General features: G+C 37.4%; 2 protein-coding genes across 4 annotated transcripts; one reads left to right on the top strand and one right to left on the bottom strand.

The window, feature by feature from the left end:
* The first annotated feature begins 773 nt into the window (after window positions 1-773).
* LOC145479786 (uncharacterized) lies at window positions 774-4,905 on the top strand. 2 transcript variants are annotated; one of them, XM_081458237.1, is made up of 4 exons: window positions 774-1,167; window positions 1,940-1,990; window positions 3,765-4,047; window positions 4,575-4,905. In XM_081458237.1, exons 2-4 carry the CDS (start codon window positions 1,964-1,966, stop codon window positions 4,667-4,669), a joined length of 405 nt encoding a protein of 134 aa, XP_081314363.1. In that variant the 5' UTR covers window positions 774-1,167; window positions 1,940-1,963; the 3' UTR covers window positions 4,670-4,905. The 2 variants fall into 2 exon arrangements, with proteins under 2 accessions (XP_081314363.1, XP_081314362.1); XM_081458236.1 differs by having other exon boundaries at window positions 774-1,990.
* Window positions 4,906-4,968: 63 nt separating this feature from the next.
* Window positions 4,969-11,116, bottom strand: LOC145479751 (zinc metalloproteinase nas-14-like). Of its 2 annotated transcripts, none has more exons than XM_081458192.1 (9): window positions 11,038-11,116; window positions 10,711-10,887; window positions 9,760-9,883; window positions 9,500-9,591; window positions 9,082-9,165; window positions 8,330-8,472; window positions 8,099-8,210; window positions 6,670-6,788; window positions 4,969-6,201 (listed from the first exon to the last, which is right to left on the bottom strand). In XM_081458192.1, the coding sequence occupies exons 1-8, from the start codon at window positions 11,105-11,107 to the stop codon at window positions 6,676-6,678; spliced, it is 915 nt and encodes a 304-aa protein (XP_081314318.1). In that variant the 5' UTR covers window positions 11,108-11,116; the 3' UTR covers window positions 4,969-6,201; window positions 6,670-6,675. The 2 variants fall into 2 exon arrangements, with proteins under 2 accessions (XP_081314318.1, XP_081314319.1); XM_081458193.1 differs by having other exon boundaries at window positions 6,674-6,788.
* Window positions 11,117-13,222: the final 2,106 nt, after the last annotated feature.

Below are 13,222 nucleotides of genomic sequence, written 5' to 3'. Positions count from 1 at the left end.
AACCTCGTAACGAATTAGCAGGGCATGGGCATGAGTACAAATCACTTGTTGATGTTTTAACAAATAAGACGTGGCAGGTTTAGAATGTAATGATTTAATCGGTGATTTAATTAATCCTGGTTACTGAGTCATACACTTACATTGCACCAGTATCGTTCTCCCTGGGCCTAGAGGGAGCTTTTTGTCCACAAAAGAAAGATTAAAACCCCTTAAAGGTAAGCTAAGGTATAGTCCCTGTGCCTCATTGTCGATAAATAATTACTTTATTGCCTTTAAGGCTTTATCGATCGTCTGGTTTCCCTTCCCGTTTCGCGCTTTTGGCAAGCTATACATGAATTGTTTACAATCTCTTGGTTCATCGAGTTTTAAAACTAAGCCTTTTCTTTCTGTGCTTTCATACATTGGGGATGTATTGTTTGAACTCCAAAATTATGTTGGATTTTCCCAGTACGTAAATATCATATCATAACAAAGAAGGATATACGCGACTTACAAGTGATCAATAGTACAAGGCATATTTCTAAACGAACTTTTGCCTCATTAACTTCGGTTTACACAATGAGTATCTCAGTGCCAATTTTGCTTCGTCTTTCATCATTTGATTAAGATCGAAATGAACATCCACTTCGTCAAGTTCATTAATAATTGGACACACGCTAATGGAACACCAGGGAGGTCAAGCCGCCTGAGTTTGCCGTTTGGTCAGGCGTCTCGTTGATATCACAGTAGAGGCTTGCTTACGCGTAAAGCTAACCAGGTCTGACGAAGGCACGAGTTTCTTGCATGATTTAATTTAGTTAGCGGAATAGTGATGTCTGAGTTTCTGCGGGATTTTTACGATTGGAAAAGACCACGATTGCTAGAAACTATCATAAGAAATAACTGATATTTTAATCGTGTCGCGATTTGAATTCTTTGGCCATTTTTCCAAGTTTCAGCGATGTTTAATAAATTTCGCGCAAAATTAATATAATTAAGGCAACACAGGGCTGGTCATGTCTTCAAATCACCTGTTAAAAGTTGAATACTACCGGCAGAAAGGTTATACGTGGCAAGTTTAGATTCATTGATTTAACCTTGGCTGGTAAGTTGATTAGATTATATCCTTGCCACGCTCAGAGAAAATAAGTTTTACGTCCGCAAAAGAAGGTTAAAAGGTATTAAAAGGTAAGAATAAATAAGGCTTGGCCTTGGTATAGTGCTCAGACATCGTAGAAAAATAAGTTTCGAGGTCTAGTTCGCCCTATCTATTTACCAAATTCGTTTATTTGGCTTTTTCTTTCTGTGTTGTCATATAAAAGATAAATACACTTGCTAATGAGCAAGTTTCAATTTCATTTTTGTCCTTTTGTCCATAAATACGGCTTTACCCATTAACCTTAATCTTTGACATACAGCCGTTCAAGGATATGTACGCTACTTAACTTGCACGAGTGGTATTTCAACAGAAGAAAACTATTTCTCGCCAGGTTTTTCGTAGGTGTTATGTTCTTATAATTTTTGTCTTTTTATACAACCGTTTCGTTTTTATAAATCTGAATCGAAACGGGCAACTCATTAATTTGATTTACGATTATAAATGAGCCAGTGAAGTAGGGGAAAAGTTGTCTTCGACGTGCCAGAGACGCCCAAGAATGTTTTAATAGTTTTTTTGCGCCCTGTTAGTTGCCGTCTCGCATTAGTTTTGCTGTGTTTTAGTGTTTAAAGGCCAAAACCTTACATCACACAGTCAACGATTACTTGAGTTACAGGTACATGTAAAGTAACCCGGAGTACAACTGGTTAAAAGTTCTAAACGTCGCACGGGACTGTAGCTCGTTAATAAATTCATCAGCAATATTTCTTGAGTACGTGTTATTTCCCTATTCCCCTAGAACTTGATCAGAAATGTACGTGAAAGATAGTTGTCTGGTGCCTTAATTGCCTTATTCCTCAACAGATTAAACAACGTCATTGCCTTAAAATGGCCTTGAAGATCTCTTTCTCCATGGTAAGAAAAATTTGACTCTGTTTAGTTTTCGTAATAACTGCTTATAAAATGGTAACATGTATACTGCATCTCAGTGTCTATCATGGGCCGTTCTTTATAATAATCTTACTTCTGATGGATATTTTGTCGGTTCTTACCTCAAGCATCGTAGATTGGAACTTTCAGATGTCTTTTACTGTTAGAGTAGATATTAGCAATTTAATAAAGTCTCTTTCGCTTCCTGGCCCCAATTATTCGTAGACTCGTATTTGTAATTAGCACATAATTTCCGGAGGTGAATATAAAAATTGGACGCTATCATTCACCGCCCTAGTATACGGTAGGCGAAGAATATAAGCTTGGTTACTAAGCTTTGGTCTGAATGATACTGATGTGAGTATTCCTGGGCAGAGGTAAAATGCTAGGTATAAAGCGCCTGCTATGCCAATTACAACCAATTTGCTCTTGTCAGAACTCAGACGACCACAAAATTGTTCAAAATTGTTAAAATCAACAACGGGACTAAGAATTACAAATTTATGAATTACAAATTTAAGATTACAAATTGATGAAGTCTGTTTAACCTCGCACGTAGGGGCCAGACCACCCCCCTAATGTTTCATGAAGGCTGTATTTGCTTGGTTTATATATTTCTGAACCAAGTTTGGCAGATGAGCTTTCTTTGTTCTCCAGTTTATTTCAATTTGGAAGTTGTGACAAAATGTCAGATTATGACGTCATAATTGATGACGTCACCAAAACGTGCTATAATTTTTTGTAAAATCTGATAAAAAGATTATGTCATTGGAAAGGCCTTGACTGGAGGAGTAAAATGCCGGAAACCGTTTTTTGCTATGATGATTATTTTTCGAGATATGGTAAGTTGTCTTACTGTCTTCTAATACTGTCTTTCTTAAGTCAGTCTCTCTGGTTAATTTTTTTCAGTTTTATTCTATGAGGGCTAATAATCTAGAAAAATAGAAAGCTTGATATTGTCAAAAATCGTATGGTTTTAGAAATTTGATTTTCGGCTTTGTTAGGATGGTATTAACAGTAAAAAAACGGGTGACGTCACAGGTTATGACGTAACAAAACTAATTTTAACGCAATAACACTAGAGGGATAATTTTTTATTCCGATTTTCTTCTTTATTTTTGCTTTAGTCATCTGGCACATCACATGTGCAACATAGCTGCATTTGCTGGAACAAAATTACGGCTCCAATTTGGGGATTTTTCTCAAGGGGGGGACCCCATATTTTGCAGAATTATTTTTCATATTTAAAAATGCCATATTTCATTTAATTTTTGTGATATGGACAAAATTTTTTCAGGTTTCAACTCCCCTTGATGTGGCCTTTCGAACACATTGTAAAAAAAATGCATATTAAAAACTTCAAAAGTGGCAAAAACATGACGTCATCACTGTGACGTCACAACTTTGACATTTACTGACATTTTTCACATAAATATAATTGGCAATAGGTCTCCTGCTCATCTGCCAAGTTTGGTGTACAAAGAGTCAATACTTTTTAAGTAATGTGAAATAATGTGAAATACCCAAGAACTGACGAAACATTTGGGGGGTGGTTTGGCCCCCACGAGTCGTGGTGTTTTTTAACTACACGTATGCTGAGTAGCAACTAAGTTATGCTTTATTTCAACATGGTTGAAACAGCAAGCCGCACTTTAGATAGCCTGTTCCAAAGGACCGCACCACTATAGCTAAAGCTATCATTTCTTGTTTCCTGTTATTTGATCTTGGCTCTGTGGTTTTTTCTCGTTTTTTCACACAGTGCGTTTGGCTTCTGTGCGGCTTTCTTGTGGTCATTCCGCAAGTGAACAGTATCGAGTGCTACAAAGGCAGGCTTGAAGTCGTGAATTGCCCTGACAAGTGCCAGATGATGACTCTATCATCCAGTAATCACGATGACGTAATTGACAGGGATTGCGGCACTAGAAGGCGCGGTGATATAGATATAATCTGTGAACAATTTAGCGAAGAGTACGAAAGCAAAGGCTACGAAGATCGCAGATGTAGAAGGACTCTTTGCACCAGTGATCGGTGTAATACACCAGGTAAGGGCGATGACTGAAACATTCAAGTATAGCATTAACACGCTGTTATCACAGCTGTAAGCTTTAGGAACTACCAATATATTCCAGTTAGGCATACTGTGAAAATCTTAAGAAAGATTATATAATAGTCTCGCATTTTGATTGGTTCTTACTTATGATCTATTGATCTTTAGTGACGTCCTTGACATTTGTTTTATAAAGTAATCGCGATTTTTGACGAAATCTGTGATGGGTAAACTATGTTCAAAATTATATCCTTTGATGTCTTCAACGTGACACGCTTACATCTTAAACGTGACACGCTTACGTCGTATGACCTGAAAATGGACCATCATTCCCCGAAAAGCCACCATCTTAAATTTAATTTCTCGACTTTTCCATGACATCACAAACCACCAATGAGAGACTCAAAGAAAACAAAACCCATGAAGGGAAAATTATGCTAAAATTATTCTTGATATTAAATATATTAAAACACACGAAATTGCATGAAAGTTAAAAAAAGTATGGTATTAACCTCTCCACAGGCTACAACGGCCCTACCATCCCCGGAAAAAGAAAAGACGAGGGAAGACCTGGAAAAGACAAAACACATGACAAGAGTAACCGAGATCAAGAATGAAAATTGCCTTCAGCGAATGCGACGAAGCAATACGAAGACAAATGTTGTTCCAATCTCTACTTTGTTACTAATGACAAAGATATTTGATACCACTGAGTATTCTGTAAAAGATACTCTTAAAGAAAAACACGATTGACATTTTGTGACCTTGATGCTCCATTTTAAACAACTTTGTTTTCTTTTTCTTTCTTTCTTGTCGCAAAACTTGAAAATAACGTTTATTGCCATCATATTTCTCTCCAGATAACGAGACAAACAAGCGTTAATAAAGAGTGAAAAAAACTTTATTCTTCCTCTTAAAGTGAATTTGGGCTGCTTCTCCAGAAGACCTTTGTGCCTTTAAGGGCAGTTCGGCTGTAAGGATCGACTAAGGTCATGCAAGATAGAAAAAAACCGATTTTCCCAAACTTTGCCAGAAAAAAGGCCTGGGTGAACTAGTTCTAAAAATATAAGTTTCAGGTCGCTTAGATTTTTATGTAATTTTTTGCAATTTTTTTCCTATTTTGCGCTCGCCACGGCCTAATTTGACGCCGAAATCGGGCATTTTTAGGAGGCTCCCGTTTAAAAAGTGAAAGCGTTCTAGAAAAGATTAACCCAGGAAATCAAAAGACCTTATTTCTTCTGCTTATTCGCGGTGTAAAATGTAAATGAAAGTTTAAGGTGAATTTTCCACGAATTTTTTTAAATTTACGCTTCGCGACAGAGCTTACCAACTCTGAATTTAGACGAAATTCCATGCTCAAAAAAGCACCGTGGTACATGGCTTCACCCAACGAGACTATACTCTGGGCAAGAACAATCATTCCAACTACACGTCTGGCGAAAAAAAATTGGGGTAAATTAATCGGCGAATTCTGAGAATATTTTCAAAAAGGTCACTTGAGCGATATGAGCGACCCTTTGACCTTTTATGTCATTCGGCCGCTCTTGATTTGACTTTCATTCGTCGGAATACACGTTTCTTTGCTTTTGTATGCTTTTCTGACATATCCTCAAGTAGAAGAAGCTAGGATTTTGAATTTGGAGGCATCTACCGGCCATAAAATAAGAACAGCTGGCGTATTTTTGAAATTTGACCCACTTCGCATTTAGATCGACGGTTACGTTATAAAGCTCGAGTTGATCGCCGAATTGCACGTTTAAAATTCGCTTTTAGAAAATAAACCCCAGCGCGCGCATGGTGCTTAAACCGAAAAAACGCATTAGAAACGATTAGAAGCACTTTATCTCCATTTCGAAGAATGCTGTGTTTTACAACTTTTTACGTCATAATTTTTCCTCGAGCTTTGGAAAAATAAACTCGTTCGCCCTACGGAAAGAACCTGTTGATAGGCTAACCTGGTTAGAGGTTACGTAGAAAAACGTTTTCTGAAGCTTTAACCTTAATATCTACAGTAGAGAGAAGACAAGACAAGATCTGATAGGAGGTTTTATTTTTTCTCAGCATTAATCAATCAGAACCTGCAGGTTAACAAGCCTCGTAATGAAGTCTTTTGTATCCAGTCTACAACATCTCCTGAGATCTCCATAACCTGAAAATAACACAATTGAAGGTATTAGAATTTAGCCATTAGAAGTCCTACTGCTGTAGTTACAGAGCAACAGAAATAGAGGTAACAAGGAAAATTTTGCTCTTTCTTTGTTCGTTGGGCTGTGTCGAAGAATCGAAGTGACTTTAGCCGAGCAGCAAGCAGGGCACTGATGCAAATTAACATACGTGTTAAAAGTTCCATAGTCTTCTTTTTAGTTTACAAGACGGGTGCGAGGATTGGAGGAAAGCAGTGATTGCCCTTGAGATCATGCCATTAAGCCTCTCTTTCTTCAGTTTATTGAATTTAAAATAAACGCTTAGTCTTTTTATTGTTAGCTGGGGGTGGGGAATTCCTCACACCAAAGAGAACTTCTGAAAGTTAGATTGATAACAAAGATCATTCTTGTTGAGTTCTATGTCGGATGCACTGAAAATGAGCTGATGATGAAGAGATTTTGAATAAGCACACCTGCCATTAGCATTTGCCACAGGTCTTTGGGCAGTTCTTTGACATGAAGTCCACATGGCTGTGTTGGCAATAACCTTTTTGTGCCCAGTATGAACAACTCGAGTTTTTATCCTTGCAACCTAGAAGAAAGAAAGATAGATAGGCATAAACATGTGCATGTAAACCAAGAAAAATAATATATTATTTCTCAGGAAAGGCATAATACAGATATAACGGTTTGAGTAAAAAAAGTATAAACCAACTGCATCTGAATCTATCAGTTACAGGAATGAATCCTGTCCAAAAATAAAGTGGAACTTCCAGCGTCAGTTAATTTGTAATTCTTTTAGCCTATTATTGAAAGGTGCAGTAAAACAGCGGTGACAGAACGTACGAATTATAAAAAAACATCATAGTTAATATAGGGGATTGGTTATGAAGCCCGGCAAACATCAAAGGAGCAAACAAAGATGCCAAGATTTATGCTGGATGGTCCACGACCGTGCACAATCTTTTGCTTTGTGCTCATACACTATCCATGAATTACGTAACCAAAACGTTTCTATTGGTTAGTTCCTCCGTCAGTAGTAAACAACTATTTTGTTTTGTGCACGGTCAAGACCAAAGAAGCGAACAAAAACATACAACAAAGAACTTTGTCGGGTTTCATAATCATTCCCGTCTATTCACTATGAAAACATCAAATAAAATATAACATGCCACCTAATTAATTAGCGTAACCCAAGTTAGGCCTGTATGAAAAGAGTTCCTTATGATCCCGTGACGGGTTGTCTCTTTATGTAACAACGCTTTTCATGTTTTTATGAAAAACCATACTTTTCTTTAAAGTGCCAATTTCTGCCAGATATTTCTACGGTTTAAATGCACACAGGCAAGTGGCATGGTAAATAACTGAACATGTCGAGGAAAAGGTTGTTGTTATTCATCGTGGTGGATGCAATAATAAAGTGTATTATCGTTTGTCTCACGATGTAGTCACTTGAGATGTAGATCGCGACGTTTCGACTGCTTACTGCTAGTCTTCTTCAGGCGATAAGGTCGACTGATTGCACGGTATCATTTATATCACAGCCGACCTTTGTGATATAAATGAAGGAGTTGATTTTGAAGGTGGATCAAAACTTTTTTTCTTAATCTATTTTCTCAGAAATGATTTAATAAAGTTTACCAATACTATCGCGGAGTTGATTTTGAAGGTGGATCATAACTTTAACGATATTAAGTTAAGGAGATTTGTACTGAGCTCTAAAGGCAATCTTCCTAATTCATTTTTAGATCCTATGTTTGCTGAACATATAACCTGGTGGAGCAGTTTATTTTTGTCTTCCCTAACGGAGGCTAAATTAAATTCCTGGTAAACATCTAGCCCTCATCAGTCTGTTACAGAGAGATGCACCGAAATATCAACCAAGCATTTGGTGAAACTTACTCTCACCACCCCCTCCTCCGCCCCCTTCCCCTCCTCCTCCACTGCATTTGTACAACAGATTCATCTGCTTCACGTCTATCTCTGATGGGCCTTTTTTGTTACTTAGAGTAACCTAAAAACAAGGCAAGAGAGAGGACAAATAAAGATTGTTGTTGTTGTTGTTGATGTTGTATAATGAGACACACTTAACCACTGAATTATCAAATTTCAAGGTTTGATTCTGGGTCTTACTCCTTGTTTCTTGGCTACAATGGTCGGTCTTCTGTTTGCGCTGAAGGCGTAACTCTGGTAGTGCATCACACTCCTGTAGTCGTATGGAGTGCCAAGAGAATCAATTGTGGAGCGTGGGTACTTCTTGAAAGCATACTCAAATCCTGAATGAAATTTAAAAAATGCTCGGAGTTACGCCATACTTTTATTTAGTGAGGAAGGTGGTCTTATCAATTTGCTGGAAGCTTCCGAGGCCCTGGATACAAGCAAACCAGACTACTAGTAAGAGTTTCGCATGCCAGCTGTCCTGAGCACAAATACTTTTTTGCCTACCAATTCGCATTCATGATCAGCCCATTTGTGGTTTTCAACGTTATTTTTATTCCCGTTGTTCAAAATCTGTTTAGTTGGCAATGAGAGCCTGTGCAAATTTTCTAATTAATTACAACAACGATACTTATCGTAGTTAGATTTTCACTTGCTGTGGTGCTGCCCCAGTTGTTCGGATAAATCGCTATCCAATGGATAAGTTTTAACAAAACCAACCACGTTAACCGCTGGATAGTGATTTACCGGTGGATTGTGTTATCCACCTTTCGAACAACCCGGCGCTTTAGTGGTGGGTTCGGCACACGAACTTATAAAAAACGTTCTTGACGAGTAAATCACTTCTTGCTCTTCAATCTGTAAAATTGTGCGACATTAGGTGGAGTTACTTGTGGCGCTTATTTGATATCCATAGATGGGACACTTAACTATGTTTTTATACCTACCTTTCTGAATGTTTTCCCAGTTGATTATCACGTAATCGTCGCGATCAGGACGGGACTGTTCATGATAGAATCCCAGGGCATGACCTGAGAACAACAGCATCATCAATAAAACAACAATAACGTGAGGAAAAACTGACTGCAATTTAGGGGGGAAATGTTTATCCCTTTAATCAGAGCGTATTCACGACACACTGGAAAATGAGAAAAAAAAGCAGTCCATAACTTAATACCATGCGAGAAGGTGCATTTACAGTGCTTTATTGTAAGGGTTACCATAGAATTTCAGATGGGTCAAACAACGTAAATAACAACAGAAACATGCGTACTTATTTCTTGTGAGAGATAATGTATTCTCTTGGTGATAATGTGTTATCTTATTAGTGTACCCTGTTTCATAAAATCAGTCATACAAACCTACCAATCTCATGTGCAACAGTGCGCGGGTTCCAGCATCCACTGGCAAGGGAAACCATCTGTCTTCTTCCTGTCCGTCCCACATATGACGTGCATCTGGCAAATAATTGAAGATTAATCCCAACGAATTGAAAGCAATCACAAGAAAAGTCGAAAGTCAGATATTTTCTTTATTTGACTTCTGAACGAGGCAGGCCGAATATGTGGCTGAGCCCAATAATGATGTTGAATTTATGTACAAATTGGTGCCACTTTAATGCTTACCCTGAGCCAATGTGAAAGTAGGCATAAGCGCTCTCAGTTGTCCTTTTCTTGAACCGCACACACGTTTGAGTTCTCCACAAACTCATGGCACCATCGATTGCTGACATAGCTCTTGAACTGCTCTCTATTAGTAATGATTGAAACGCGTACATTCGATAAATTTGCAAGCATTAGGAAGATGGTAAATGTTTACAGCATGCAGCTTACAATCAGTATCAATCCGCACTTACATTGTAAAATCTGGTTGAGGCTACTGGTAGCTGCTGGTATACAATAAAATTCTGCATTATAAGCCATGGCACATACAACTTCAGAAGGGTTTTTCTGTGGTGTTATAAACGGGAGGTGGTGGTGAAACGTTTTAAAAGACATGTTATGAAGTTAGCCTATAAAACTAACACCTAGCTGCAGTGTCAAAAGACATTTATTACTAAGAAGGTTGATGATAGATTCGAATTTTTAATATATTTTTTATTGATTTATTGGTTGATGAAGCCAAAAGCATAGATTTATCTAGCTAATTAAGTACTGCCGCGTACTACAGCACCAAACATTGGCTAGATTTATTTTTTATTATTATTTTTTATCATTAAGTTGGTAAGTTATTTAAGTTAATGTGCAATATTACATTGCTAATTCGATCGAAATTAGAGTCATACTTTTTTGATGCTCTTTACGTATTAATCTAACAAACAATCAATTGAGAAAAGTACAAGATGCTTCCGAGATTCAGTCAACGTTTGAAGTTGACCTACAGTGGCATGTTGGATGATTAAATGGGCGATTCTATTGAGGCGAAAACTTGGAACAAAAAAAAATACAGTAGCTCAAGGCTTCAATCGAATCGTCCATTTAACCTCTCTGCTAGAGACAAAAAGTTTGATTTATAAATAATCTTCGGTCTTTGATAAAAACTTTGAAATGAGTTCCACAAAACGGATTGATTACTACCGATTGCTGGATCCAACTGATAGACAAGAACCGCCCCAGGCCATAGATTCTTGCGAATTGACGCGCGGCCCAGTCCAGCCTTACTGACGTCTTCTCCGAGCATGGCAGCCATTCTTTGGGCGTCGGTAAGGATCATGTCGCCTTCGAACAAGTTTTTGTCTCCAAGGCCAATGTTTTCTTAACAGAAAAGTGCTAAGTTAGTATGGTCGGTTAATGCTGAAATCAATTATTGCCTTCACTTGTTCTACCTATACTCTTAATTTCGTTGATTAGATTAAATTGAAAGATTATTGTCATGACACAGAGGGGCTTGATCTTATATCGTACCTTCTGGTCGATGCAAGTTAGCGTGAGTTGTACAGACCAAGAACAATAAGACTACCTTCCAAGGAGCCATTTTTCTCGCTTCCCCAGAGCACGAAAAAGAATCGGCTCACCAGTTTATATAGATAGCTGCTTCCAATCAAGCAGAAAAGATTAATATTTAACCAGCTTGTTGAACTTTCCTTTTTAATTTTCTACTTCAAACACAGCAGTTTTCCACTTAAGAATAGTTTACGTTAAAGTGACTTTTGTCGTGTCGTTTGTCATGAAACACATGAAAAAGTTTCAATAGAGAACACGCAGTATTTACTCACAATTATAAGAATTCAAAACAATTCTTGTTTATCTAGTTCAGTTGCTATATAAATACTATTTGCGTATCGTATTGCGATCGTTTAAGTTGAAAATTCAAAAGACAAAAAAGCAATCAGGCTCAAAAATATACTAATTACATATTAAAAATATAACATATCGCTATCAAAGGGTCTACCGTGGGATAACTGATCATTATTATACAGCTAGTATTTAAGTGAAAAATTTAAACACAGTATGTCCAAGTTTCCTTTTATGTGGCAAGCAGTTGGCGTCACTATGGAACCTCTACTCAGCACCATTCTATATCCGTTATTATACATTTTTAGCACCTGAAAGGCTGCTCAATTATCACAGCTGTCACTTCCCTGGTATTCTACAAACCTTTTATCTCGTGTTTACAATAAAACGACATCGGATTAAAGAATTAAAATTTAAGACGAAATCCCATAGGAAATCGAGCAATTTCAGCTTTCAGTGGACAAAAACCTTGTACCAGAAAAATTCCAAGTACATTACAGTCCTTTTTTGCATTTTCTAAATGCTAAAGATATAAATATTTGCCTGAAATGACACCAAAAACAATTTCCCATGGGAAGTCAAGGAAATAAGTTTCAAAGTTCAGAGAAATTGTGCAAACACAGGTAAAATTTCATCATCAGCTTCATTTCACCAGTATTTTCAGGTGTTCCATATTTTTCGATATTTGGTGTTGTTAGAAATGATTTCTTATCAGAAGAAAGTTAAAACAGTCGCATAGAAATTTGCAATAAAAGTTAAATAATATTGGTGCAAAGTGTTTGTCCACAAGTTACTCGAACTTCTGGTGGATTCCCTCTTAAAGTTTCTGCCACGTTAGCATGCAGTCGTCCTTGATATTGAAGACACCCTAATCTATTGAAAACATTCAATTCAATTCACGACTATCTCATTACGCATTATTTTTTGAACTCGAGCCATCGTCGTGATTTCCAGCCAACCACACCTTTGTTTGTATGCTCAAAAATAAAAAAAAACTGTGAAAAATCGTGCACTGTTTTTTTACAGGTAAATGATATCATTTTAAGCCATTAATGGTAGTGGTGAACCTGTTCCGTAAGACTCCCGGCAAGGCATTCTTGGTGGGACTGTGACATGTACTCAGGAAGATTATTGTCTAAATTTTACCACGAGTCTCTTTTGTCTGGTGTGAGACTTTTTAAACCGAAACGAGCGAGAAGGCGCGGTCTCCTCACTCCCCTCCCCCACCTCCCATTATCAACAAAGAAAGCTATTGACTTTGGTGTGAAAAGCTTTAATTCGCAACGTGTGTATAGCAGTGAAGAGCTTTCCTTAAAAAATTAATCAGGTATTATAGGATTTTGAGGTTTTAAACCGTGCGAAACGTTCCCCTGTGGTAAATCTACAAAACTAAAATGACAAATCGAATAGAAAAGCGGAAGATAAACAGAAGACCGTTTCAGACATCTGTAAAGATCAAAGCACTTGGATATGATTCGTAAGTTTTCCGTTTGCTCTTTGCATTTTTGACATAACTAATACGAGCAACAGAAACTAATAGAGTGTAATTTTTAGAAGTTACCCGCTTTGACTGTAATCTAGGGCCGAAAGGGAAGGCAATAGCAATCACAACATTGATGAGTTGTATCCATTTTTGAATGATAAAAACCTGGATTGAAAAATTTGTATATGTAATAGGACTACTTGCTGTCCAATTTGGAAATAATTGAATGAGAAAAATTCCGGGGACTGCCAAATTGGACGAGGCCGTAGGCCGAGTCGAATTTAGCAGTCCGAGGAATTTTTTGAATCCAGTTATTTCCAAATTGGACAAACATGTAGTCCTATTACCTATTAATTATATAGCATCCGAAAA

The sequence above is a fragment of the Orbicella franksi genome, chromosome 2 (assembly GCF_964199315.1).
Source record: "Orbicella franksi chromosome 2, jaOrbFran1.1, whole genome shotgun sequence".
NCBI classification, from domain to species: domain Eukaryota; kingdom Metazoa; phylum Cnidaria; class Anthozoa; order Scleractinia; family Merulinidae; genus Orbicella; species Orbicella franksi.
The sequence above is the reverse complement of the archived record's forward strand: the minus strand, read 5'-3'. Positions and strand labels throughout refer to the sequence as shown.

Coding starts and splice junctions, on each gene's coding strand:
- LOC145479786 (XM_081458237.1), top strand. CDS start 1,964: ATGGCCTTGAAGATCTCTTTCTCCATG. Junction 1,991..3,764: donor TGAAGATCTCTTTCTCCATG/GTAAGAAAAATT, acceptor TTTTTCACACAG/TGCGTTTGGCTTCTGTGCGG. Junction 4,048..4,574: donor TGATCGGTGTAATACACCAG/GTAAGGGCGATG, acceptor ACCTCTCCACAG/GCTACAACGGCCCTACCATC.
- LOC145479751 (XM_081458192.1), bottom strand. CDS start 11,107: ATGGCTCCTTGGAAGGTAGTCTTATTGTTCTTGGTCTGTACAACTCAC. Junction 10,888..11,037: donor TAACTTGCATCGACCAGAAG/GTACGATATAAG, acceptor TTTTCTGTTAAG/AAAACATTGGCCTTGGAGAC. Junction 9,166..9,499: donor CACTGTTGCACATGAGATTG/GTAGGTTTGTAT, acceptor TGTTGTTCTCAG/GTCATGCCCTGGGATTCTAT.